The 24,600-nt window shown below is 48.7% G+C and overlaps 1 protein-coding gene across 2 annotated transcripts; it reads right to left on the reverse strand.

The window, feature by feature from the left end:
• Window positions 1-207: 207 nt before the first annotated feature.
• Window positions 208-24,543, reverse strand: LOC103812489 (alpha-2-macroglobulin-like protein 1). 2 transcript variants are annotated; one of them, XM_018908314.3, is made up of 36 exons: window positions 24,315-24,543; window positions 21,961-22,147; window positions 21,460-21,622; window positions 20,689-20,741; window positions 20,374-20,391; window positions 19,533-19,686; window positions 19,012-19,096; window positions 18,336-18,456; window positions 18,107-18,224; window positions 17,212-17,321; window positions 16,692-16,862; window positions 16,029-16,253; window positions 15,839-15,902; window positions 15,179-15,324; window positions 14,873-15,022; window positions 13,864-14,061; window positions 13,114-13,201; window positions 12,350-12,503; window positions 11,340-11,568; window positions 10,856-10,979; window positions 10,554-10,675; window positions 10,096-10,147; window positions 9,615-9,698; window positions 9,060-9,236; window positions 8,667-8,748; window positions 7,663-7,819; window positions 7,036-7,110; window positions 6,708-6,879; window positions 6,017-6,231; window positions 5,513-5,728; window positions 4,564-4,679; window positions 3,820-3,910; window positions 3,475-3,543; window positions 2,163-2,265; window positions 1,435-1,476; window positions 208-384 (listed from the first exon to the last, which is right to left on the reverse strand). In XM_018908314.3, exons 1-35 carry the CDS (start codon window positions 24,383-24,385, stop codon window positions 1,436-1,438), a joined length of 4,401 nt encoding a protein of 1,466 aa, XP_018763859.2. In that variant the 5' UTR covers window positions 24,386-24,543; the 3' UTR covers window positions 208-384; window position 1,435. The 2 variants fall into 2 exon arrangements, with proteins under 2 accessions (XP_018763859.2, XP_018763858.2); XM_018908313.3 differs by having other exon boundaries at window positions 20,374-20,394.
• Window positions 24,544-24,600: the final 57 nt, after the last annotated feature.

The following is a 24,600-nucleotide window of genomic DNA, read 5'->3' on the forward strand; positions in this document are numbered from 1 at the left end:
CAGCTAGAAACAGGAAGTATCTGTTTCTAGGTCTATGCATCAGTTTTTTTAAATGTTCTATCTCCTCCTGTGCATGTCTGCACCTGGAGGGGCAGAGTTTTGCACATGAACAGAGGTAGAGAATTTATTTTTCCCAGCTGCTCTTAAATGCAATTTTCCTGGTTTGGGAGAAAAACAGTAAACCTGAATAATCATTCAATCAGACAGTTCTAGTCTTCTGCTTTTAATAAGATGTCACACACAGTCTGAGCCTTCCAGAAACTAACTGCTCAGCAGGAAATTCCAAGCATTTTCTCTTTTCTTCATATCTCCACGTGGTGACAGTTGGCAGGGGTGACAAAGGACTGATGGGAGAGACTGCAGAGGAGGGATCTATCCCTGTTCCTGTGAAGACAATAAAGGACAATAAAAAAAAAATTCCTGAAGTATTAAAAGTAAACACTGGGAATTTAGGGGCCTTTTTTGCACCTTGTGACCAAATGGTACTGTCAGGCCAAGAAGGACAAAGCTGTTATCACCCAGAGGGTGGCTGGGCACTGGAACGGGTTTTCCTGGGAACTGGTCACAGCACCAAAACTGATGGAGCTCAAGAAGCATTTGGACAATGCTGTCAGGCACATGGTGTGGCTCTTGGGGTTGTCCTGTGCAGGGGCAGGAGCTGGACTCCATGATCCTTGAGGGTTCCTTCCAACTCAGAATGTTTTATGAGCTAAGATTCACTCTCTCTTTTTATTTATACAAAGCTTATGTCAGAATCCCTGGTAAGGGTGTGGAGCTTGTGGCAGACATCCCAGGTCAGGGCTGTGTGCCTCCCTACAGGTGATTCATGCAGCAGGTGGTTTTCCCTGTCTTGTGGGCAGGAAAGTGCACAGGTGCAAGAGAAAGTTTAGAGCAAGGGCAGGCGTTGGTCAAGCTTAAGCTTTGTCTTTGCTCAGCCTGGAAGGAGGACAGGCAGGTGTTCATTCCCTAGTGTGGATCAGAAACCAGGCTGAGACTGAGAAAGGTTTGGCACTGAAATGGATCCTGGCTCTGCAGGAAAGAGGAACATGGCATGTTGTGTACACAGGGCTGGAGTGATGTGAAACTACAGGGAAAGTGCCAGGAAAGGGAACTGTGGTGACTTGAATAAAGTGTATTTGATGCAAAAGGCCAGGATTGGTGCTAGTACTTGGTACATGCAGTCCTTGTTTTCTGGAACATATCTCCAGCTTTGTCATGATCTTGTCACATCAAATCTTCTACTTCAGTTCTCTTTCCCTCAGTTTAACCACTGGGGTACAGGAACTTGCCCTTACTTGGCATTACAAATTGCTTTCTACCCTGGACCTGCAGCCTGGAAAGTTTCTTGACCAAGGGCCTTTGCCTGCATCTCCCTCCCCTTCCAAATTCTTCAGGACCATGCCTATGATAACAAAAGAGGTGTTGGGCTCTCACCTCACTTGCATGGGACACTGTAGCTCATCACTGCAGTTTCTTCTGAAAGACAAAAAGGAAAGTTCTGGTGAGACACATTGTCAAAAGCCCACGAAAGCAATCCAGCATTGTGCCACTGTTCCCAGGAGAGGTGTTCCTCAGTTTACAGTCTGGAACTCCCCTCTATGTGGCACACGAAAACACTGGTGTGTGCCCAGGACTCTGCAGCTGGTCAGGATTCACCCAAGGCACGAGGCTGCAAGTCCCAAAGAGCTCCATCACAGTTATGAATTCCACACTTTCTCAAGGAATAGCAATCCCTGACACATTTCTAAATTTCTTTCCACAGAACAGAGGACAAGCTGGTTTTGGTTTTATTCTTCTAAGGGGGCCCTTACTCTTCTGAGTCATCCCCCCACTGTGGTCCCTCTGCCTTTTCTGTCTCCCACAAAGAAAGTGCTCAAAAGCACAGCTCCTTGTTCCACTCTTGTTGGGAGAGCCAGACACTGGTGTGTAGAACCACCCTCAGTGGTTCTACACACCAGCTTCAGGCCTGCAAGTTCTGGGGCCACAGGGAGGAGGATCTACCATTTTGAACACCAACAGGTTAGGTTCATGCCTAGAGAGCTTCTAAGGGACAGTCAGATAACCATGTCAGAGATGGTGTTGTCTTAAACTCAACAAAATTTAGAAATTTTCTTTCTAGAAGTACATTTAGGTGGTTTTTGCAGTACAGCACCTGAGCTCACCTGGCATATAGTAATCATAGATCTTGATATTGGCTGGTTTATGATCCTTCACTTGCATGTCCTGCTCCACCAGGAAAGTGTAGGTTTGAGGCTGTCTAGTCAGCTAAGACGGAAAAATGCAAGGATTAAAACCAGAAAGGACAGAAAAGTCCTGTAAGACAACCCCTTTCACCTAATTGCACTCAGGCTCTGTAGAGACCTCACCACTGTAATAGATCTGTTCTGCTTTCTAGTCCCTCTCAGAAGTACCTTTTACTTCCCATTCTGTGACTGCCTCCCCTTTTTGGTCACCAACTTTAACTCAGCTCCTGAGGAACATCAAAAACCTACAGAGTCAGTGTGCACTACCTAAATGGGGTGCTAGTGTTCCCCACCAACCCCACCTTCCCATCCAGCTCTACTCTGAGCTCCTTCATGCACCTGGCCTCAGTGGCTACTTTCTTATTCACAGTGACATCAGCTCTTATTCTCCAGTCTCACATAACCCTCACCATTAAGCAGACAAATACGAGCCATGGACCAACATCTGCTGTAGGGTAGTAGTTACATGACCTGCTGTTGATTGTGGTGCACCTTGTGTTATCTGGCAGCTTGAGCTGAAATGTTTCTCTGTATTTTCTGCTCTGTGCTGTAGATGTAAGGAAAGCAGCAGCTCTGCATCCATGTGACACTAACCCACCTCCTATGGGGCCACCTTAGCTCAGCCTACTGACAGAAACTGACGTTGAAGAATCACAGAAATGCTCCTTAGAAATGCTGGAGTTTTCAATACATGCCAGGCCTCATTTCTGGTGCTGTTTAGGTATTCATGGAGCTAGAAAAAGGCTGGAATAGTTGTTAATCTGTTGATTCATGAGGCTGTGGAGCGAGCACTTCTGTTCACACAACCATCTGGTTTAGTTTCAAATCTTGGCAAAATCCATGAGCAATCTTGCATGCTCTCTGCTGCATTCAGGTTGCTTAGGAGCTTTCTGAGATTTCAGGCTTGCTTGGATTTGCTAGTTGGGTCTTATTACTACTCCCCACTCCTACTCAGGCACCACATATACGGACTTTCAATAGTCACTTAACAGTGCCAACAGATGTAGGCTTGACATGAGAGTTTGCCGTGTTTCACTCAACTCAAGTAGCGCTGTAAGTGGCTCTACAGATGAACAACTGCCTACTGACACTTCTCCAGATCAGCAAATGTGGCTGGTATGCAGGAACAACAGCTCTGGATAGTTAAAATAGTAGTGAAACCAGTAAACAAGAATAAAAGCTATCAGTCCGTAGCCCCTTTAATGATGATGTTAGCCCAAATTACACTCACTTCCTCCAGGTAGAGAACGACTTGGTCAGCTTTGCTTTCAACTTTCTTCACTAGAGGCATTTTCTTTAGCTGAAAACAGGGGGAAAATATCAGAAAGGCTTTAATAATATTCGGGGGTGTTTGTCCTTGTGAGAGTAGTGGCAAATATTTACATGGCCAGGGAAGCTGTTGATGTAGGGAAAGGCAATGTGCAGCTTGGAAGAGACTTTGAGTATAAGGATTTCTTAGGAAGAAAATAACCCTGTTTCTCTGCCCACAGGAATGATCACATTTCAGCATACAGTCCTGCATGATGGACATCCATCACTGTTCCCATCCCAGCTGGACACAAATTCACAGTCTCACCTCTTCCAGTGAACCTGCCACGGGGCTGTATCCAGACAGCAGCTCCACTTGGATCAGGACCATGTTGGTGGACACACGGTTCCCTGTGTAGCTGCAGCAGGAACCCAGGGGACAGCACTAATGTTACTTTCTGAGCCATGATCCCCAGATACTCCAGCCCAGCTTTGGTACTCAGGTGGAGGAATGTGCCTTTCTTTCCAGTGTTTCTCCTGTAAGCATACCTGTTTCTGCACTGTAATAAAACTTTGTGCTTCCCTCAATCTCGATTTTAATTGTGCCAAGGAGAATAAGTTCCTTGGAAGCCTTCTGGTGTTACCTTCTTTAGGCAGGGCAGGGAATATCCCATCCTATGCCTGTTCCCTTGGCAGTTCTGTCCCAAGCCAGGTGGGAATACAGCAAAGGAGAGTGGTGTGACAGTCAGCCGGGAGCAGAGGAGGGAACACTTAGGAGTGCGTGGCAGTCCCACAGGACCTCACATCGTTAGTGTTTTGAGACCTAATCCTAGACAGGGGTGAGACCCACAGACCTTGGGAGAATTTGTGGTGAGGGGCAGGGGACAAGACAGGACTACAGCCTGAGCCACCCCTCTGGGGCTTGAGCCTCTCACCCAGCTGGGGAGAGCATAGTGGGGTCACCTCAGCACGTGGACCCCTTGAGTGAAGGGGAACCCTCCCAGCAAGAGACTGGGTTAGTGCCAGAAGCCTCTTCGCACGGGGGGGGAAGGGGCAGCCGAGTGTCTCCTACCGAGCACGAATGGTGACAGGGAAGCGGGTGGCGTCGGGCACGGTGCACTCCGTCTGCACGGATACGGCAAAGGTGGCCTCGCTCCTCAGGGGAGGGATGTGGTACCTCAGGATGGCCTGCCAGGACAGAAAGAAGCTGGATGGCAGAGAACAGCAGGGTTTTTTGCTGGAGAGTATTCTTGTCTAGACTCAGCTACTGTTTGTTGTCTTGTATTGGTGTAAGAGAAAACCATGCTGCAGAAGCAGAGGTTCTGCTAGTAGTGCACTGCTCCTGCTGGATCCTTGGAGGAGAAGAGCTGCTCTGGCTGGATGGAGATGATCCAGGTTTCATTTGGGGGGTAGATGTTAGCTTCCTGCTGGATCACAGTTACCCCAACCAGCCTTGAAGTCCAGATTCTTGTAAGTTACTACAGCAGTTTGTTTTCATGGCTGGCTAAGTAGCAAGAGTAATAGTTGCCTCCTCGAGCCATGTCTCATAAGCACTTGGAGGTCTATTATTCACCCAAGATAGCTCAGCTGCCTTTGGAGGCATAAAATTAGCAGGATGGCTTCTGTTGCAGTGTTGGAAACAAAAAGGTTTAATAAAAGGCAAAATAAGAAACAGATAAAAACCGAGCCAGGTGCAAGAGGTTCTTGCTCCTGGTAAAACACCTCACAAAAGCGATTAGTTTCTTTGTTCACTTCTATTTCTAGTAAATTGCTTAGGCAGGACTTTTTGCCTCCTGTCCAATTGGCTATCCTTAAGTTTGAGGTGAAGTCCCCCAGGTCTTACGAGGTGCCTTTTTACCTAATAGAGGAAAGAAACTTCTGGGCTTCTTTCCTTTTTGAGGGGACAAAGGATAGTTTTGTCACTCTGTCAACAGGGGGCACATTCCTATAAGCAAGGTAAGATGTTCTCTGGCTTTCAAGGCTTTTCACCAGACAGAATTTTTCTTCCTGTCTGGGCTTACCTGCAGGAAAAGACACCCATGGCCCTGCACACGCAGGGTATAATCCTGGGGAATGGCTGGCAGCTCCACTGTCTGCAGCAGGAGGCGATTGCTTTTGTCTACTTGGAAGTTTTGGCTGAACCCCTTGGAAGTGAGAGAAACCTGAAGATCAGGGCTATCCTTGCTGAAGATGTTAGTTGCATACAGGGCTAGGGCTTCCAGAGCAGCAACCGTGTCCTGAGGAAAGAGGAAAACACCAGAAAAGGTGGAATTCCTGCTTCCTATGCATGCCCAGTCCTTAGCCTTTTCCTCCCTCAGACTGCAGCCATAGCACATTAAGGGTTGAGCTTTTCCCATTGGCTTTTGGCATGGGATTATCCAAAATTCCCAGGATCTCTAAAACTATACACCCTTTTTAAATTTATTAATTTTTCTTTTTTTAGTATGGGCTGTTAGAACCCATTGCTCTCAAAAAAAACAACATCAAATCTGATGATGATGATGATGATGGCTCAAGGGGATTACCTGGGTGGAAGCAAAGCCTCCATACGGATTTTGCTGCTTGGTGAGCCAAGACACAATCTTGGATGCCTTTTTGATTTCATCTGACGACAAACTTGACTTTGTAAGGTGAGCCATGAGGATACTAGACGTCAATTCCACATCAACAGATGGAGCCCGATACCAAGATAGGGAATCTTCTTCCTGTTTGGACTGTTGACTCCAGAATATTTGGTCATCTAGAGGTGGAGTGGGAACATCATTGGAGTGTGTAGCTGCATCTAGTGACCCTGGAGTTCTACTTAGCCCCTGTATATAGGTACTAAACAAACATGTACATTGGACATAAAACAGTTGGACAAGATATACGTGCATAGCTCCCTGTTTTCTCCCCACACCCTGCTTTTCCCAGCAATACCTTAGGCCTGCAGGCTGGGGAGGAGCTCCACTAGATCTGTGAAGCTCCCCTGGTTTGTGTGACTGGGTGGCCAGGACTGTGAGATCATCCACAGAGACAATCTGTCTCACAGTGTGGATATAACCTGGGACAGCTTGGCAAACTGAGGCTTGGAGAGCCAAGCCCTGGACTCCCCACAAAGCTCTGGAAGCACTCGCCCTCCCCTACTCCTTCCCTCTGTTCCAGTGGTGGTTCAACCCAAGGATTTCCACACAGTTCTGCCAGTGGCCCTCCCTCCTGCCCCAGAGTCTGTGGTACCTGATATTGTGGCAGCCTTATCCAGTCTTTTGAGGATTTTCTGCCTGAGGGCCTTGTCCCCTGCCACTGCAAAGGCGTTTGCAGCCAGTGCCAGGCTGTAGAGGTTGGGACTGCCACTATCAGCATGGACCAGGTCCCTTATACACTTCAGAGCTTTCCCCACCACGGGGTCCTAGGATACAATTGAAAGCACTCTCGTTATGGGCAGGGTGTTTGGGAAGGGAATGCAGACTTCACGTGCGCAGAAGAGGGTGGAAGCCAAAGGCAGAGCCCAGGCACTGCCCGTGAGAGGCTGCGCACACAGCCCGCTCCCGCTGTGGATACTCACGGAGTGAGGCATCCCCGAGCGTATGAGAGCTACCACAATCACAGAGCTCAGCCCCAGGCCTTCCTCTACTGCTCCCTGCAGACACCACAAAGCACACAAGAGGGATGCTATGAGAAAGGAGAGGGGAAGTTTTCCAGTGCCTTCTGGTCCCCTAGCAAATGCCAGCACAGGCAGCAGTGCTGGTCCAATTCCTTCTCCTAAGGAAGTGACAGGACTGGTATCCCCTTTTAAAGGTCCTGCTTACCAGAGCACTTCTATGCCAGGGTTGCCCAATCTCTTCTGGGAAGCTGATTCCCTCCCTCTGCTGAGCACATTCCCCTTTCTCCTCCCAAACGTAAGATTTTCAGTAGCAGATTTCAATGCCAGGAGAATGTCAGCCCTTGAGATGGAGGTAGGGCAGGGCACAATTTCAGTTCCCAAGTGCACATCATCAAACGCAAACCTTCATCATTCAATACTTGAAAAAGTGCCACAGTGACTAGGCAACCCTGAGTGTCACCCAAGGGTGACCCTGGGCACTTCAGAGCCTTCTTCCTGCAACAGAGTTCATTTGTTCTTGGCACCCAAACTGGACCAGAAAGGGAAGGAGCTCTGAGGTACCTAATGAACGCCCAGCACATGTCATACCATCAGACCATTGTTGAAGAGCTTCCCCACACTCTTGAAGCAGCCAGATGGAGTCTGACTTTTAATCAGGGCACTGGCAGCATCCTTTATATTTTGTTCATCTATGTGGATGAAGTCCCGGGCTTGGCTGAAGGTCTTCAGGACAAGAGCAGTAAGCCTGGAGCCAAGGAAGAAAGAAGGATATAGAACTGAATTGTCACCTGATGCACAGAGTCTCCAAGAGTCTCTGTGTGTCTTCTGCTACATTCTCCCTGTAGAAATACCAGCAGGCCACAGCCCCTGTGCAGATGGAGAACTGGAAGCAATGCACATGAGCTCAAGAAGCTTGAGGTCAGAGCCATGTGCAGCAAGAAAGAAAAAATTCAATTTTTCAGACCTTCAGAGCTCTGCTAATTCCAACAGGGTGCTTTGTTGCCCTGGAGGGTTGACATTTAGAGAGCTCACTCAGACCCATTCCCAATCCTGTTTGGGCACCAAGCATTCTGAAAATCTGTAAAGAAGGTGCCTTTGCTGCCAAGTTTTCAGAATCAGTCTTGTTTGGGGTGCTCAAGAACAAACAATCCTATAGGGGTACTTCAGGTTGGTTCATTGTCACATTGACAGAGGTGTTCCATAGACTAAGAGGAAGATTTTGTGTATTTATCAAAACAGATAAATAGGGAAAGTGATGGCATATGGGGAGTGTGAAACCTGGCATGACATAAATGTTATGGAGTAAGAGATGGATCTTGCTCTGGTTTCAGCTAGAGTGGAGTTAATTTCTTCTTAGTAGCTGTTACAGTGCCATGTTTTGGATTTGGCATGAGGATGGTGTTGAGAGAACAGCTGTATGGTGCTTAATTTCCCTTGGGGCTTAAGCCATGACACCTTCCAAAAGGTCTCAGGAGCAATTTCTATTCCAACCTTCAGACTGCCTCAGTTTCCCCAGACCAAAATCCAAGCCAGCTCAAGGCTGACCAGGTCAAACTGTTGTTCCTCAGTTATGTCTGGATATCATTGCTTACCAAGTGTTTCCTGGCTCACTTCCTTCCCCAAAGGCACTGTATGAGCCGTCTGTGTGCTTGTACAGGAGCTGCTGCTGATATCCTGCAGGAAGAGGCTGGGGGTAGTGAAGATGCTGTGTGCCTGTCCTGTTCTCCAGGAGCCAACCTGCCCCACCAATCCTGCTGATCATTACAGAGAGCATTATCTCTGAGGAATTTATCAGAGGGGTACCGTGTACTGCTTGTTCTGCTGACATGCAGAACTGACTAGCCTGATTTACACTGCTGCAATTACCATGATGCCAGGCAAGTGATGCTGCACAAATCCTGCTCAGCACCAGGCCTCTGCTGAGGCTCCTTCCCCACAAGGACTGTAGTGGACATCACCAGCTTAACAAGCAGGAATTCACTCACCGCTTTCCAGGTAGCCAATTGCCTTCTGTTTGATTTCTGGAGTCAGCTGTCCTGTTTCTTCAAGGTATCGTGTGATAAAGACGTTTGGGGCAAAATGAACCATGTTCTGCTCACCACAGCCACTGGACATCTGGAGAAGCTCATCTATGTTGTCCAGTGCTGTTCCCATAATGTCACCTGTAGCACAGAACCACAGCTTTGGGAGCCATATGCATTCTTGCACGTACAACAACTCTGGTCTCAGAGATTCTCCAGGTAACCTGCTAGGACTGATCTCAGAGGTGATCTCAAATCACCTCTGCCCACGTGATGTCTACAGACTGCAGGGACAGTGATTTGGTACTTGGCTGTCTTTCCCCTGGCTTGGTGAAATTCCACACCCATCCAGTGCCACTTGTATAGGAGAGACAGGACATTGCTCTGGAAGACAGCACCACACCTTGCTGTACATTTTCCCTTTCATTACTTTGTTTGCTGAAGAAGACACAGTGGCACCAGAAGAGATGTGTCCTGCAGGGAAAAGTATTACTGCCCAAGACTCTTCTAAAAACTCACCTAAGAAAGAGATGTGGGCTCTCTCTGACCCAAGGACAGTGTTCTCTGGCATAGTGAAAGAGATTGTCTCTGAAGCTGAAGTTCCTGCAGACAGCAAAAAACATTGGAACAACAGGCATGAGGAAGATGGCAGAGTCACAGGTGTCCCCCAGGAGATGGTGTAAACAGGTCTGGGATCACCTCATCAGTTGGTGAAATCAGCATTCAAAAGAGAGGATCAGACAGAGATCCAGCCACCCATAGATGAGGGTCTGTGATGTGGTCAGGCTGTAGCTTGATGCTGCCAGGAGCTTTTAGTACTGGGTAGGGCTGAATGGCTTTGCCTACCCACAAAAGCTCCAAGATCCCCAACTTTCTGCTCCCTAAACACCTCCAGAGAGTTCTAGAGTTGTTCAGACACCACATTGCTTCCATCTGATCTCTCTGTTCTGTCCATAATCACAGCCCCAGTAAGACAGTACTTGGGGGTCCCTGCACCTACCTTCAGGGCACAGGAGTGAGGTGTGGGTCTTTTCCTCCAGCTGCCCCTCTGCCTGGTGGGGAAAAGGCTGGTCAGCTCAGAAGGGAGAGAGGTAAAATCAGAGAGCAGCTGTGCAGCACCCCACCTTTGTGCAAGCACCTTTTCCATCCTCGTGGGCCTTGGCAAAGGGCTTCACACAGACAGCAGAGATATCCATGCCAACAGTGAAGTTGCACTGGGAAGCAGGTTTCTAAGCTGCTGCATGGCCCCACTGCCCTGCCAGCAAACAGTTCTGACATTTCTGTCCCATCCAGTGGAGGAGCTCCAATCCAATCTACCCTAAGAATCGCTCCTTGACCAGTCTCCCTGAGAAATGTGCCTACCTCCCCAGCGGACTCTTCCTTCCCAGAGCCACCCACCAGGCTGCCTTGAGCCCAACCCAGCTCCAGCCTTGCCAGAGCCCTGCAGTGCAGCCTGACCTTCACCAGCAGGTGTTTGACCACTGTGTCCTTCCCTCCAGACTCTGGCACAACAGCTGTATGCTCCGTGCAAACATCTTCCTGCTCCACCACCTCAGCAGTGACAGTGAAATTCACCTTCCCTAAAAAGCAAAACAGCAGGAGGCTGCTTGGCACATCTATGCACACGTTTTAGTTCGCTCAGCCTCGGGCTGCTCACTCGTGCTTTGCTCAGAAGGCCAACCTCCCTTCCAGCACAGCTCTGGCTTCCTCAAGCAGCTCTGCCAGTGCTTCCCACCCCTGCTCATCCCTTGACCCCTTACCTAATTTTGTAGCCTTCACATCCCAGGAAAATGTTTTTGCTGAATCAGGGCACAGGCAAAGAGTGAACCTGACATTTTCATGAAGAAACTCAAAATCCGTGGAGTCCATTAGGCTAAGCTGGAGCTAGAGGTGAAACAAAAGGGAGTTCAGGTTACAGAGCAGCTGCTGCTGTGTTTTTCCATTCAGGTCCTTGATTCAAATAAAACCAATCCCACAAGTCAGGGGTCAGTATTTTGATGGCCTGTTGCAGTATCTGTGGGACACCAGCAGTGTCCCATGGACATGCAATCTACATTTGTAAGGTCTGGCTTCTGGGGAGGGATAAACTGGTCAGTGATGGCTCTGTGTGGAGCTAAATTGAACAACTTCTTTGGTGTCTTTTGCCCAGTGCCTGAGCAGGCAGCCCCTCTGTTTGGGTCTCTACTAGTAAAGGAGTTCCCACACATTCCTCTGCTCCAAAGCATCCAGGAGGGAGCCACTCACCGCCATGCACTGCTTCAGGTAGCTGAAGACTTTGACTTTCAGGGGAAATGACTCTCCCCGGAAAACAGAATAGGGCAGAGTGGGTTCCACGAAGAAGGGCTTGAAGCTCCGCAGGCTGGTGGTCTCTGAGATTCCCAAGCCATGGCTCTCCGAGGTGCAGAAGGCCATGGCTCTCCAGTCTGTGATACTGTCAGGTACTGTGACAGCTAGCTCAGCAGCCCCTGAATCACTGAGGAGAAAACAGAGTGGAAGAGGTTGTCCCCACCCTGGATAGATTTCTCTTGGGAAGAGAAAGGCATAAATTCAGACTATGAATGGAAGAGCATGTGAAGGCGTGGGGATTCCTGGCAAGTAGGACATGATGGGAAGGATAGCAAATAGGTGGGCAAGGAATGACTTGAGAGGAAAATGCAACCCAAAATTTGCTCCTGAGCAGCGCTACACCTGAAATTCTTCTTTTGTGTGGGCACAGAGGGCTCCCAGGGGTCTGTGCTACACACCCAGTCTGTGCCAGGGAGCATGGTGTGACACTTCCTATTGGGAAGGTGTGGAGACAATGGAACATGTCTCTTCTGAGGTGCATATTCTGAGGACAAAAGGTAACCCTTAGTTGGAGTGTGGGGGATTCTGACCTGACATAAGAAAATACCATAAAGATGGTCAAACATTGGAACACAGTTTGAGGAATCTCCATGCTTGGGGATACAGAGTACTTTACTACAACTTGATCTAACAGGACCTGCCTTGTGTAGAATGTTGAGCTATGGACCTGTGGAGGCCTCTTACATCCAGCAAGAGTGTGTGATGTTAAATTCCTAGAACCATTTGGAAAATCTCAAGCATAGACAGGAACTGAACCAAAACTCCATTGTCCTTATCCACTTCTTCATACCTCTCTCTTTACTTTGTGCATAGAAGGCAACAATGCCGTCTCTGCTCCTGTCCATTCCCTCTGCTGTGTCTGGTAGAAAGTCTGTATGCCTGTGGAGCCACAGCTTGTAATTACTCACTTGATGGGAACCAGAGTCCAGATGAATGTCTCTGGGAACCAGGTACGTGCTGGCGCTGACTCGCTGCCCAGCTCGGTGTGCTCTGCCTCAGCAGCTTCCACAGCAGCATCTGCTTCTGGGTACAAGCTCTCCAAGTCTGCCAGCTCATCAAAAGCTATTGGGAAGACAAGCATTCATTCAAAGGCAGAGCAACTGTGAAACCAGGGTAGAGTTCAGCCAAGAAAAGCTCAGTTCTTCTTCCCTCCCACTCCCAGCCCAAACCCCCTTGTCCTCTCCAAAATGCCCTCAACTTTGTTATTGTCTTCCATAAGACAACTCAGGAGGCCAGGGGGATTCCAATATGTGTGTGCTCCCCCATGAGACATTTTACTTGCTCACAGTTTTGCTCTCATTCCCTGCAGAAAAGCTTAGATATTGCCCAATGCCAATCTTGATTCATTCTCTGGTTTCCAGAAAGACCTCTCCTAGTCTCACAAACAGATTTTCTTTCCTGAGACAGATGCCCCATTTCCCTCCTTGACCACATTATCTTCCCGCTCACCAGGTGAAGCTTCCAAACAAGGTTCAAACCCTGCAGCCACCCCTCTGCCCCTGCAGTGCTCTGCACACACACTCATGCCAGGGCTTTTCCCCTCTCCTGTACAGCCTCCCACTCATGCCTGTAAGCCATCCCCAGCTCCTAAGCACACTGCATGTTCAGCTGCCCATGTGCAGCCTATATGTTACCCGTGCTCTCCAAAGAAACAGGAAAAATCGAGATGTACACATGTAGTCGTAGTCAAAAGTGGTCTGGGTGCGGCACTCAATTGGAGACTTGATTTTAAGGCTGGTTAAAAATGTTAGTCCTGCATTCTGGAGGAAAGAAGGGGGAGAAAAGAAGGTGTATTTCTGTGGAGGCGTTGGTGTGTCCGAGGGTCTGTCTCTACCCCCTCCTCCCAGCATAGCACAGCTACTCTGTGTTGTTGCACCTCAGCACAACCTGCAGGTTTATACTGGGAGAGAAGGCAGAACTCTCCTGCTCACAGAGCCTGGTCCTCATGCCAAAGGATTGAGGGGGGGACCACTTCCATGTGTATGCCTGTACACAAAGTCCTTATTTTGGCACCACAGTTTGCTGCCCACCCTAACCCAAACTTTTCTTTAGCCTTCACTGCCATTCCTTTCTACTCCTTTCTCTCCTTTCCCTGTGTTCTCCTTTTCTCTCAGGTGCTTTGCTTCTCCAACCTCAAATTTTCTCCGACACACAGGCTGACAATCCACACTGCTTCCAATCCATAAAAAGTCTAAAGGGGACCAATGGGGAGTTGAGTTCTAGGAATCTGCCTGATCAATAGGAATTTATCATTCTGGGAGCATAGAGTGTCATTGATCTCTCTGTTCAGAAGCTTGGCAGATTCAGATAGTGAAGTCACCAGCATTTACAGGAAAGACAATCTGTGAAGCTACCCAGTGCTGACCTGGGATACAAAAGGGCTCATCTCTGATGTTTCAGGCTTTCTGGAAATTAGATTTACCTTCAGAAGTTCATAAACATCTGGTTGGGACACTGCATAAGAGTATCTGTTGTACATGAACGGTGACATCATCCCTGGTGAAGGGGTGGTCTTAGAGGCATCAGGGATTCCTGGGCTCTTGTGGATGGTGCAGTAGTCACTGTAGATATCTGTGAGGGTGCTGAGCTGCTCCTGAGCATAGATGAACATATTATACACCTGTAGAGAGAGAATGAAAACAGTACAGGTCAGTGTGAGAGATGAGAAGATTTTCATTTCTATCCAAAGATTTCCTATGACCTCAGAGGCCGAGCTCAGGTCCCACCTGTCACAAAAAGCCCAGCCCCAAGGGGTTTTGAATTTTATGGAGAGCCTCCACAAATTTTGGATGTATAGCACCAGAGCCCCTCTAGAGGTATGGCTGCATAGCTGTGGCCACTTCTAGCTTAATAATCATACCTGTGAACTTCATGTAAGCACTAAGCACACCTTCCCTGCGTGGGGAGAGCATTGGACAGCTTCTTATCTGACTGAAAACACGTCCTCGATCCACCAAGACAGTGTCAAGAGGCAATTCAGGTGTCCATAAACTAAGGTCTAGAGGAGAAAAGGAACTCTTCCACTGCCAGTACACCACTTAGAGCCCACTCTGTGATTAGAAAGACTGTCTGGTTCATGTGAGCTGGAACCAAGACATGGAGCCTATCCCATGTTTGGCATTTTTTTTGACATGACATTTTTTTCAGAGCATTGTCATGAATCAGTTCAGGAGATGGATGTCTCTTGCCTTCTGCTTTTCACTGTGGTAAAGCACTGTAAGTAACCAGGATGTGACTTCAGGCTGTAGCTGGGGATGACAATGGCTTATTCTAATAGAATACACCCTGTGTAGACACTGGAAATTTTGGCTGGTGTTGGATGTTGGCCCTCATTTTTTCTCATTAAACCATGCCCTGTCCCCATTCAAGCAGTTGTTGGTATGTCCACCATGCCTTATTAGCCAGCAAAGGTCAGCACTGGAGTGACTCACACTATCCCTGGATAGCTCAGCCTCTGGCCTCAGGAGAAGGACACTTTTGTCTACTGCACGGATGCTGCACAGGGAGCCTGGTGCAGCCTGCAAATGGACCTGGACAGTCGATCCTGGGAGAGCCACTGCGTCTGAGAAGCCAAGCTTCACCTGAAACAGCAGGAGAAAGGGGGACTGCAGGCACTGAGAGATGAAGCAAAGGGGAAGCTGTGGTTATGGGATTCTGCTGCTTATCTACTGCCAGTCTGCAGGTAAATTCATCACCCTCCAGCCTACCTGCCCCTCTGTGTTTTGTGCACTGCTTACGTGGTTCCTGAAGCAGCTGGAGACTTTCAGACGGAAGGTGTCAGCCGCCACTTGTCCCTCAGGGAAGGCAATGTAAACAAAGAGGGTAGCCATGGATGAAATGAGGTCAATGGGCAGAGTGATGTTGAAAGCCCCACTGTACTGATCTGAAGGAAGAAGGAAAAATTGAAAAAGTATGGCAAGGGGCAAGGAAATCTTCAATCCAAGAACTACAGCAGCAATGTGCTCTTCCTCTGTAATACTTCTGTACAGATTCTTGCATAAAAACTATTCTGCCTTGCTTCTGGGGAGGCCACAGCTAGGCCAGGATGGAGGTTTTTATAGCAGTGACCCTGTATCATGACACACCTTGCCAACAGTGAGCACTTGGAAGAGAAAAGAGTCTTTCCACTTGAGCCCAGAAAGACTCCATAAGTTACTTTGGCATTTTCCTGCTTGGCAGATAAACTCTGACAGTTTCATCATTTGATCAGCAGAAAAAAAAAAAAAAAAAAAAAAAAGGAAGCTAAAAGATAGAAAAAAGCTTATTTCCTATTTTTTTTTGTGCTAGCTCTGTGGTTTCTTATTAGTCTCAGATCTCTTTTGTCTCCTTCTCCACCTAGGCTGGGAAGACTTTCTCGTTGGATCCTTAATCTGTTCCTGGCAGTTAGATGCTCTTACCTGATGGTGGATCAAGAAGCATTGCTGTTTGGCCATGATGCACAAGGGACCCTCTGGCCATAACCTAAAGGGTAATGAACAGAACAGAGGCTTGAGAGTGCCTCTGCTCCCTGTCTCTGTGCCAGCAAAGGGCCCTGTGCTGACACGGACCGGGCACAGAGCTGACCTCGCTGGCGCTGCCCGCACTCACCAGGTGGTAGAAGCGAGCTCTGGCAGCCCGCTGGCCCAGCTCTGTGGCGAGTATGTGGTAGTGCACAGTGACCTGCTGCACGTCCCCACAGGCTGGCACTGCCTGCACGGGCTGGATCCTCACGGAGCTGCGGCTGGAGGAGTAGAAGGCCCGGAGTGGGAGCGATGCGGTGCCATAAGAAACCTTCGCGTTCCGACCGATCGCGTCCTCCGGCTGGGATTTTGCCTGCGGCACAGAAAAAAGTGCCTGAGGATTTCCTACAGCTCTTCATACACCAAAACCAAGGCTGACTAAATAGTGGGCTCTGAACTATCCCAGCATAGGGTGTCTACTTCCACAGGCACCAAGTTCAATCAGTCCTCTTCTGTGGAGCTTGGCATTTGCCTGCTGTCCCACACTCTGGGATAACTAGTGCCTAACAGGAGCAGGGAGCTGTACACTGCTAGGGCTTTAGCTGAAGTCTGAAATGTTGCCATGCTGCTGCTACCCTGGAAGCAAGCCAGATCATTTAACTATGTAAAGTGGTTTATCAGCCCCCCAGATCAAACCACTGAACCCTTTGCTTCTGTCTGGTATATGTGGGTAAAGTATCAGCATGGATCTGCCCTTATAATGTATTTCAATTCTAGTTACTTGCTCAGCTCCAGACTAATGGTTCCTCACCTGTAATACAACTTTACTGCTGTTGTCCCATGCTGATGTCTCTAAGACAAAGGAAGCCATCCCAGTGTCATCCGTGAGGTAGGTCTTGGTCTGCTTCCTGCTCCCATAGGACACTGTAAGAATCACCTTCTTGTTCTTCAGGGGTGTCCCACTGGCACTTCTGAGTTCCAGCTGTAACAATGCAGAGAACAGTCAAAGAACTGGAGGCCTCAGGATTGAAAATCCATCTCCCAGTAGAAGTCCCTGTCCTCCTCTCTGCAAAGGGACTCTCAGTGTGAATTTTGGCCTCTCCAACCCTTCCTCATTTATGCAGCAGCCATCTCATCTGGCAAAGCCACAGATCCTGCAGTCATACCTTTGGATAACCTCTTGGTAGATATGTCAAAGGAGGGACTGGGACAGAGGATTGTGCTGGCAGCTTTGGACAGCTCAGAACAAGGGGAGCCCATGGCACCCATGGTGCCTACCATCTGCTTAGGCCCAGCCCCTGGCTTTCCATGCTTCTTCCCTTTTCACTCACATTTCCATAGTAGGGAGCTCCTTGCTGATAGTAGTAGCTCGTCCCCCAGAACTGGAGAGTTGTGATATCGAAAGTGACCTTGCAGTTTTCAGTGGTGTTGAACTCCACCCCTGGGAAAGACAGGAGGCACATGCAGGTGAGTAGCGTGTCCAAGCAGGCATTGAGACTGGATAAACTCAGTTAAGGTGTGGACTATCACTCACAGAGCACTGCAGTTTCTCTGTGCAGCTTCAGGAATCATTTAACACACAGGCACTCAGCTAGAGTGCCTCCTACACTCTGACATGACAGAATGACAGCAGTCTCTCTGGAGGTCTCTGTGTCAGACACTTCTCAAACACTCTTTCCCACTCTAAGATGGTCCTACTCATTATTGTCCTCTTCCATTCTCCTTCCCTCCTCACAGCAGTCACACGAAGTGAGCATTTTTCCTTGCCTTTCCCATGTCAGTTCTCAGCCTGATGTCTTGTCCTGTGTGCCCACCTGAAATCACTGCAGCTGTTTGTTAAGTGAATGCATGTCATTGCTTCTGGCAAGGGGCTGGGAAACATCCCTTGCAGGAAGAAAAGGAAGGCTTTGCAAAATCTTGTGAGAGTGGGAACCTTATAAGAAACATTATCTTTGCTCTGAATAACATCTCATTCCAATGGACTGTCCTAAAATATGGTTTAAGAACATGAGAACCTGGCCTGGCCCACCTCTGTACACATTTTTAATGTGATGAGTAGACAAGAGAAGGCAGCTCTTGCCCATCTCTGTCAAAACAAAATGACTACCAGAGCAGGCATCAAGACTGGATGAACTCAATTGTTTTACAGATAAAAAACCCAAAGACAAGTACATTTTAGGAGAGTAAAATAGATTTTCCACAAAGTGTAGAAGCAGTTTTTTCTACCTGTTCCACTTTCTTTCAGAAAAGCCTCAGCCTCCAGATTGAAATCATAATTATCACCATGCTTCCGGTGGAAAAGCTTAGTATTCACTTCAGTGGAAAAGCAGCCATCCTCATTTGTCTGGGAATACGAAATCGTATTTGTTAACCAATCATGAAGGCAAAAGAGTGTTCTGCCCCTTTGCCCTCTTCCCTCCCTTTTGCAGGAGGGGTGGGTGTCTCCCATGCTCACCTCGCCGCGGTATTCCTTGCAGATACTGCGCTTGGCTTTGGAAGACCTGCGGTTATAGCGGATGTGCTTGCGGCACACCACCGCCTTCACGCTACCCTGCACTGGTTTCCCATAGCTGTACCTGGCAAGGGGAACACAGAGAGCTTACACTCACACAGAAACACTGGCTCGGGAGTGAGGAATGCCAGCTTCACCCTGTGGTTTGCAGCTGTACAGCCCAGCAGCCTGCAGGACGTTCATGGGTCATCAGCTCAGCAGAGGAGGCCAGGAAGTACAAATGGCCTCATCAGATTGGGGCAGGAGGCACTGCTGGGCCAGGTCTCTCCAAGTCAACACCAGTCCCACCAGGCAGGGCTAGGGAACACTGTGCTGGCCACAAGCTGAGCCATTATTCCTACAACCCTGTCACTAACAAATACAGCAGAGGTGCTCTATCGTAGGGCACATGCTGCATTGAGGGAATGCACTGCCACACTTCCAGACTCACAGAGAAAGTAGGGAGAGACAACATGGAGAAAGGTGAGAGTCCAGGAGGATTGCTTGGCAAAGGGTGACAGGGTACCACCTCTTGGGTTGGGCGTAGGGTTGGCAGAGACCATTTTGAGCTCAATTATTGATGGCTGTGCATTTTCCAAACCAGTAAAAATGCACCTTCTGCCACGATAAGTCAGCTCACATGCCACAGACGTGGAGAGGGAAGTTTTCCTCTAGGATGGTGACCACCTGAGGCATCTGGATGGAGACACTGAACTTGGGCAGCACTGTGTGAAAGCAAGAGAAAGATAATTCAGTGAGAATAGAAAGACTTAATTTGCTCCAATCCTTCTAAAGTGGCTGTTTACAGAAAAAAAAAAAAAAAAATCTCTCCTTTCATTCCAGCACATGGCCTGGTAGGAATACACCAACAGCCCAGCTAGGAGAATGGGACAGGAGTAGGCAGCTTGAGTCTCCTCCCCAGAGCACAGCTGTGGGACACTGTCTCAGTCCCATCCTCAGGACATGGTGGGGAGAAAGCCAGAGGGCCTGGGTGAAGGTCAGTGATCACACCTATGGGCAGGCAGCTGCACCTCCCAGGAGACAGCACAACCAGCACAGCTGTTCACAGCTGCATGGCCCATCCAGCTCTGTGTGAGGAGGTGGGGCTGGAGGCTGGCAAAACAGCTTTCTCTGCTGCCAGCAGCTTCCTGAGCCTCTTACCATACTCCTCCACCCTGAAGGTGCGTGTGAGGCCAGGCACTCTGATGGTGTACTCTCCAAGCGGGGCTCCTGCAGCCAGCGGGAAGGACAGATCCACAATGCCTCCCACAGGTGTAACATCCAGCCACTGTGCAATTCGGTTCCCTCTGGGATCCTGCACAGGTGGAGCAGAGAGCAGTTATTTTCCAGTGCAAAAAGACTCTTTTGCAGGATGTCCAAGATACCAGGGTGTGGTCTGACCACTATTCTCTTGTCCTGAGAGCCCAGGTCTATGGCACAGCTAGAGTGCTCAGATGAGTCCAAGCCCAAAGAGAAAAGGACTTTCCTCCCTGTCTCGTTGACAAAGTAAATCTATCATATCATTGTTCCCTGGTGGCACTGCCATCTCTGACTGCTGCAGAACTGTTGTTTACTGCCTGCCTGTCTCACTGAGAGAAAGAAGTCATCCTTCAGAGATCTCTGTGGTCAGCTGAAATGGCACAGCCCACAAGGTCACTGCGGAGACATTCTGTCTAAGGCACAAGCTACTGGGGAGTGATATCTGGAATTCCCAGGAAAGAATGGGGATATGAGTCCAGGACTCCCTGCAGGGGAACCACTGAGGCCCAGTCATGCGGGACAGTGCTGTCCCAGTGCTGGCTCTGGGAGGGCAGGGTGCAGAACTCTAGGTGCAGCCACACTGCCCAGCCAGTAGGAGCTTTGTGATGAGATGATGGGACTGTTCCCATTCATTCTGAGGTAACTGACTTTCTGCATCCATATTTCCCAACCACCATATCCAAACCTGTGTCTTCCCCAAGGTGAGAAGAATTCATCACTTACAATAAAGTAGGAGCTTTACCTTCAGTTCCACCAGGCGCTGCTGTGGGGAGAAAACAACAGTCACTGGTGGTATGCTTTTACCTGCCACCTCCCTGGTTGTATTTGTTATTTCCCCAACCATCCATCAGTCTTCTCTAAGCAATTCCCAGGGACTGCCCATAACTCATGAGCAGCTCCTGTCTAGCAGGTGGTGCCCAACACTGTTTGTAAGCACTGAAAGCAATTTTGAGACCAGCTGCACACACATCTCCTGGCTGGGCCAAGCACTGATCTAGAAGACAAGCAGGCAGCTCAGAACATTTCCAGACTTCAGGTGTCTTCCCTCTTGACTTACTGTTTCACTGCTGGCAATAAAGTTCTGATCCAAGGTCACAATCCGCAACTTGACTACAAAGCAAAAGGAAAACAGGACTGGCTGAAAGGAAACCAAGTCTCTCAATAGTAAATAACAATAAAGATGTGTACATGTGCTTCTCTGAGAGGATGATGCAGCAGATACAGCCATCCACTCCTAAGCCTATGCCCAAAGCCCTGCCAGGAGCTGTCAGCCTGCTAGTAAACAAAGTGTTAGGAGAGGCAGTGCGGGACTTTTTGGGAAGGCTGGCTGTGCTGGTGGGAAAGAGCATTTTTCTGGATGGTGGACCTGTGGAGGGCCACTCAGTCTTGCCTGCAGGGAAGGCTATCCCAGTGGAAAGTGTGGAGAGGCATGGGGCCAGCAGCTGAACCCTGCAGTGATCTGAGCTGTGCAAGGGCAGTGGTGGGACCTGTAGGTGTGCAATCCTCACCTGAGGAAGTCTGAGGGGAAGAGAGGGATTGAGAGACCTGACAGACAGACATGGCTTTGACTAGAGCAATCATGAGTTTTGGACATTGTAGCTTCTAAATCTTACACACCAAGGAAAACACACAAGCCCTGCTCACAGTGGCATACGGCACGCTGACACAGGAGAGAGATATTCCCAAATCCCTCAAAGCCTAGAAGGAAGCCTGTGGCCCATCTCCCTTCCTGAGTAGGTCCTGCTCAGAGGACTAGAGGGTGCCCCACATTTTGTGGCCACACAGAAGACCACTCTGTCTCTCACAAGACATGGCATTCTGTCCATACCAATCTGTCCAGGTTTGTACACAGGTTTGTCTGTCTGGATAAAAGTCTTCTTGTCTGCATGCTTGATTAGGACTTTCTGTTTCTTCTGGAACTCTGAGTTGGCTTCCATGACTGTGATAACAACAAAAGCCACTTCCTCAGGGCTTCCAACAGGAGGAGGGACCTGCAGGTATAGTTATAACCACCACTCAGCGTGGATCCCATTCACTGATCCTGAGGTTTTTGGAGTAACAATTATGATATAACTTTTGTGTTGCTCTAGTTTTTCTTGCCTGAAAAGAGTTCCCAGAACATTTCAGAAAGTTTTCTAGAAGGGTAAAATATTACTGGGGCTACATAACAGAAAGGACACTGGCAGACCTACGCAGGCTGAAGCAGAAGATTCACTGGCCAGTTAAGATGTCCTCATGGGAAGGCACAACTCTTTGCATTCCTACCCAGCAAGAGCAGAACCCATGCAATATCCACCCTCGTGAGAGCCCTTGAAAGTATCCTCCTCACCTGAAAGCTTGTGCAATGGAAGAAGGGGAGCTGAGAGATGGACTGAGTGATCAGAGTCTCATTCCCAGCTCTGCTTTGCAAGGTGACCGACACACGGATTGGGACTGCTTGCTCTCTGCTGAGCTGGAGACACACTGTCTCTGAGAAGGGGTAGTAGAGCTGAGAGGGTATTGCCACAGCATAGTTTCTGTTGAAAAGAAAAAAAAAGAAAAAAAGAAAAAAAGGAAAAAAGGAAAAAAGGAAAAAAGGAAAAAAAGGTTAAACTGACTTTCTAAGAGGACAGGTTTTGACCTGTATTTAGGTACTTCCTAACAGACTTGTGGCCTCTTCACCCTGCTGTCATGACACCAGTGGGACACGACACCGTTCTCATCCATGGGTACTGCAGACATTGACAGTGAGGCAGTGCTATATGCTGCATGCACATATAAAATTATAAAGTCACAGCCTTACAAACTGAAAGTGAAAATAAGGTGAAAGGACCTCCCCATATCACCCAAGGGATCAGCACCAGCTTGGCTTTCTTGCAGGTCTCCCAAGTCTTCAATGTCTTTTCACTGAACCACACTACATCAGCACCATCGGTTTTGTTGGCTGGTTTTCCCACTACTCTTGGGCTCAGAAACAATTCCCTCTGTGAGGGATTCAGTGTCCCAGCTTCATGTGCCAGCCACAGAAACTCACGAGCACCTTCACCTCAGCTCCTGACTCTCTTGTCCTCTTTGCTCTCTACTTGTTCTGCCGTCTCTGCATCTACCCTGAGCTGTGTCCTTAACACCAGAAAAGCTGTTCAAAGTTTGTTTGTTTCCATCTTTTACTGTACTGTAGCATCTAGGACCAACAAAAAGCCAACATTCAAGCCGATTTCAACATTCTTATCCCTGACTCCTCCCACTGACTGCCTCTGGACAGGCTCTTCCAGCATGTTTTGCAGGAAGCAGAGGGCAGGCCCTGGAAAGATCAGAAAAGCAGGAGGAAGGGAGGTGACCTGCTGGCAGTTCTCAGCTGGAGCTCAGCACCCTGGCGAGAAGGAGTCAAAGTCCTGCTGGCCAGGAGCCTTTGACTGCTGTCACACTTGAGTGCTGCCAAGCTGCCTTGAGGATCTCAAAACACATAAAAACAACATTTTGTTTTTCCTGCTTGAGCTGACTCATGGCACCTCCCTCTTGCTGATTGTGCCAAAGGATGGGATGAACACTAAAAATTCACTTCTTGAAACCTCCCATACCCCCCTTGCTTGTAATGATCCTTTACTCTGGAGTATTTTCTTACACCCCTTTAACATTTCATCCTTGCCCTTGCCTTCTGAGCTGTAAAAGTAAGAAAGAACATCTCTGGGGCTGTCATCCAAGGGTCCCAAAATCCAAGCTGGATCACATATCTACGAAAAAAAATTGGAATACAGGCAGGACAGCAGACAACCTATTGAAGCAAGTGGTGTTTCCATAAAGCAAAGCTTCATGCTGAGGGTAACAGTGGCAAGCAGACAGCAGAAAAGCACATCCTTTGCATGAGAGCTTGTCAGCCTATGGAACAGGTCCTAGAGGAAGTACTCCCACTGGAGAAGGTTGTTAAAAGTAGGCTTGTGCACACCACACCACAAGCAGCAGGAGGGAACCCAGCTACAACCCACTGCCATATTTTCCACTGTAACATCTACTGCTCAAGCACAGTCATGCTTCTGTTTGCACTTGTGCCATGGCTGCAAAAGCAAACGCCTTCAAAAAAAAGCCAGAACAAGTTCACGAGCCAGGACATCACAGCAGTGTCTGCTGGAACAGGAGTTGCATTCCTGACAAAGTATAGGAAGAGAAGCTGTGCTGGGAATTGTCCTTGATGGAGGTCTGAGAAAAGGCGTGGTGGGAGCAGACGGCCAGCCAAGCCTGAACAAACACACTGCTGCACCAAGAGCATCCCTACCAGATACTTGGGCTCATGTTTCCTCACTTTGTAAAGACACTCAGCTTTGCTGGCTAAACTATTAAATGGTGACCTATGACTCTGGGAAGAAAGGCTTAGCCCAAAGGAAACATATTCAGGAACACAGCAGGAGATGTGAGATATTGGAAGGTCAGAATTAGGCACATGCAGAAAGCTGGCAGAGTCATTCTGCCCAAGTCCTTGCTGAAATACAGGGTCTACATCAAAGGCACTAAAGGAAGAGCCAATTAGCAGGGGGAATGTGGGGAAAGGGCACATGGAAATCAAGCAAAACCTTGGGAACATGGGAAATTATGCCTCTCTGGAAAAACACTCCTCACCTCAAGACTTCTTCCCCTTTCTATCATCTACTGCCAGCCCCACCAGGATCCCTCAGAGACCAGAGCACATTTGCAAAGCAGTGAAGTTCTTACAGCATTGCAGGCATTCCAGCCGTGCCAGGCAGGAGAAGGATGCAGCCCCACAGGAAAATGATCATCCACATAGCTGATTGCAGGTCCAATTCCTCCAAAGAAAGCTTAGCCACTCCTCAGTACCCCCTTCTCCCCTGCTCCTGCTGCCTTCCTTCTCCCCCTCATCCAGAGCTGATGGAGCACGCAACTCCTGCCCTGACCAGACGCCCGTTCCTCCCTTGGCTTCAAAACCAAGGTGGAGATCGGGCTGCTCGGCTGGAATGTGGGCGGGAGAAAGGGGTGGCGA

The sequence above is a fragment of the Serinus canaria genome, chromosome 1 (assembly GCF_022539315.1).
Source record: "Serinus canaria isolate serCan28SL12 chromosome 1, serCan2020, whole genome shotgun sequence".
NCBI lineage: Eukaryota > Metazoa > Chordata > Aves > Passeriformes > Fringillidae > Serinus > Serinus canaria.

Bases quoted from the DNA above. Each gene is read 5' to 3' on its own strand.
- LOC103812489 (XM_018908313.3), bottom strand. From the start codon at position 24,385: ATGTGGATGATCATTTTCCTGTGGGGCTGCATCCTTCTCCTGCCTGGC. The intron at 15,903-16,028 runs GTGAGTGCGGGC...ATTACCCTTTAG, and splicing joins GAGCTCGCTTCTACCACCTG to GTTATGGCCAGAGGGTCCCT. The intron at 13,202-13,863 runs GTAAATCTAATT...TCTTTCCTCCAG, and splicing joins ATGTTTATGAACTTCTGAAG to AATGCAGGACTAACATTTTT.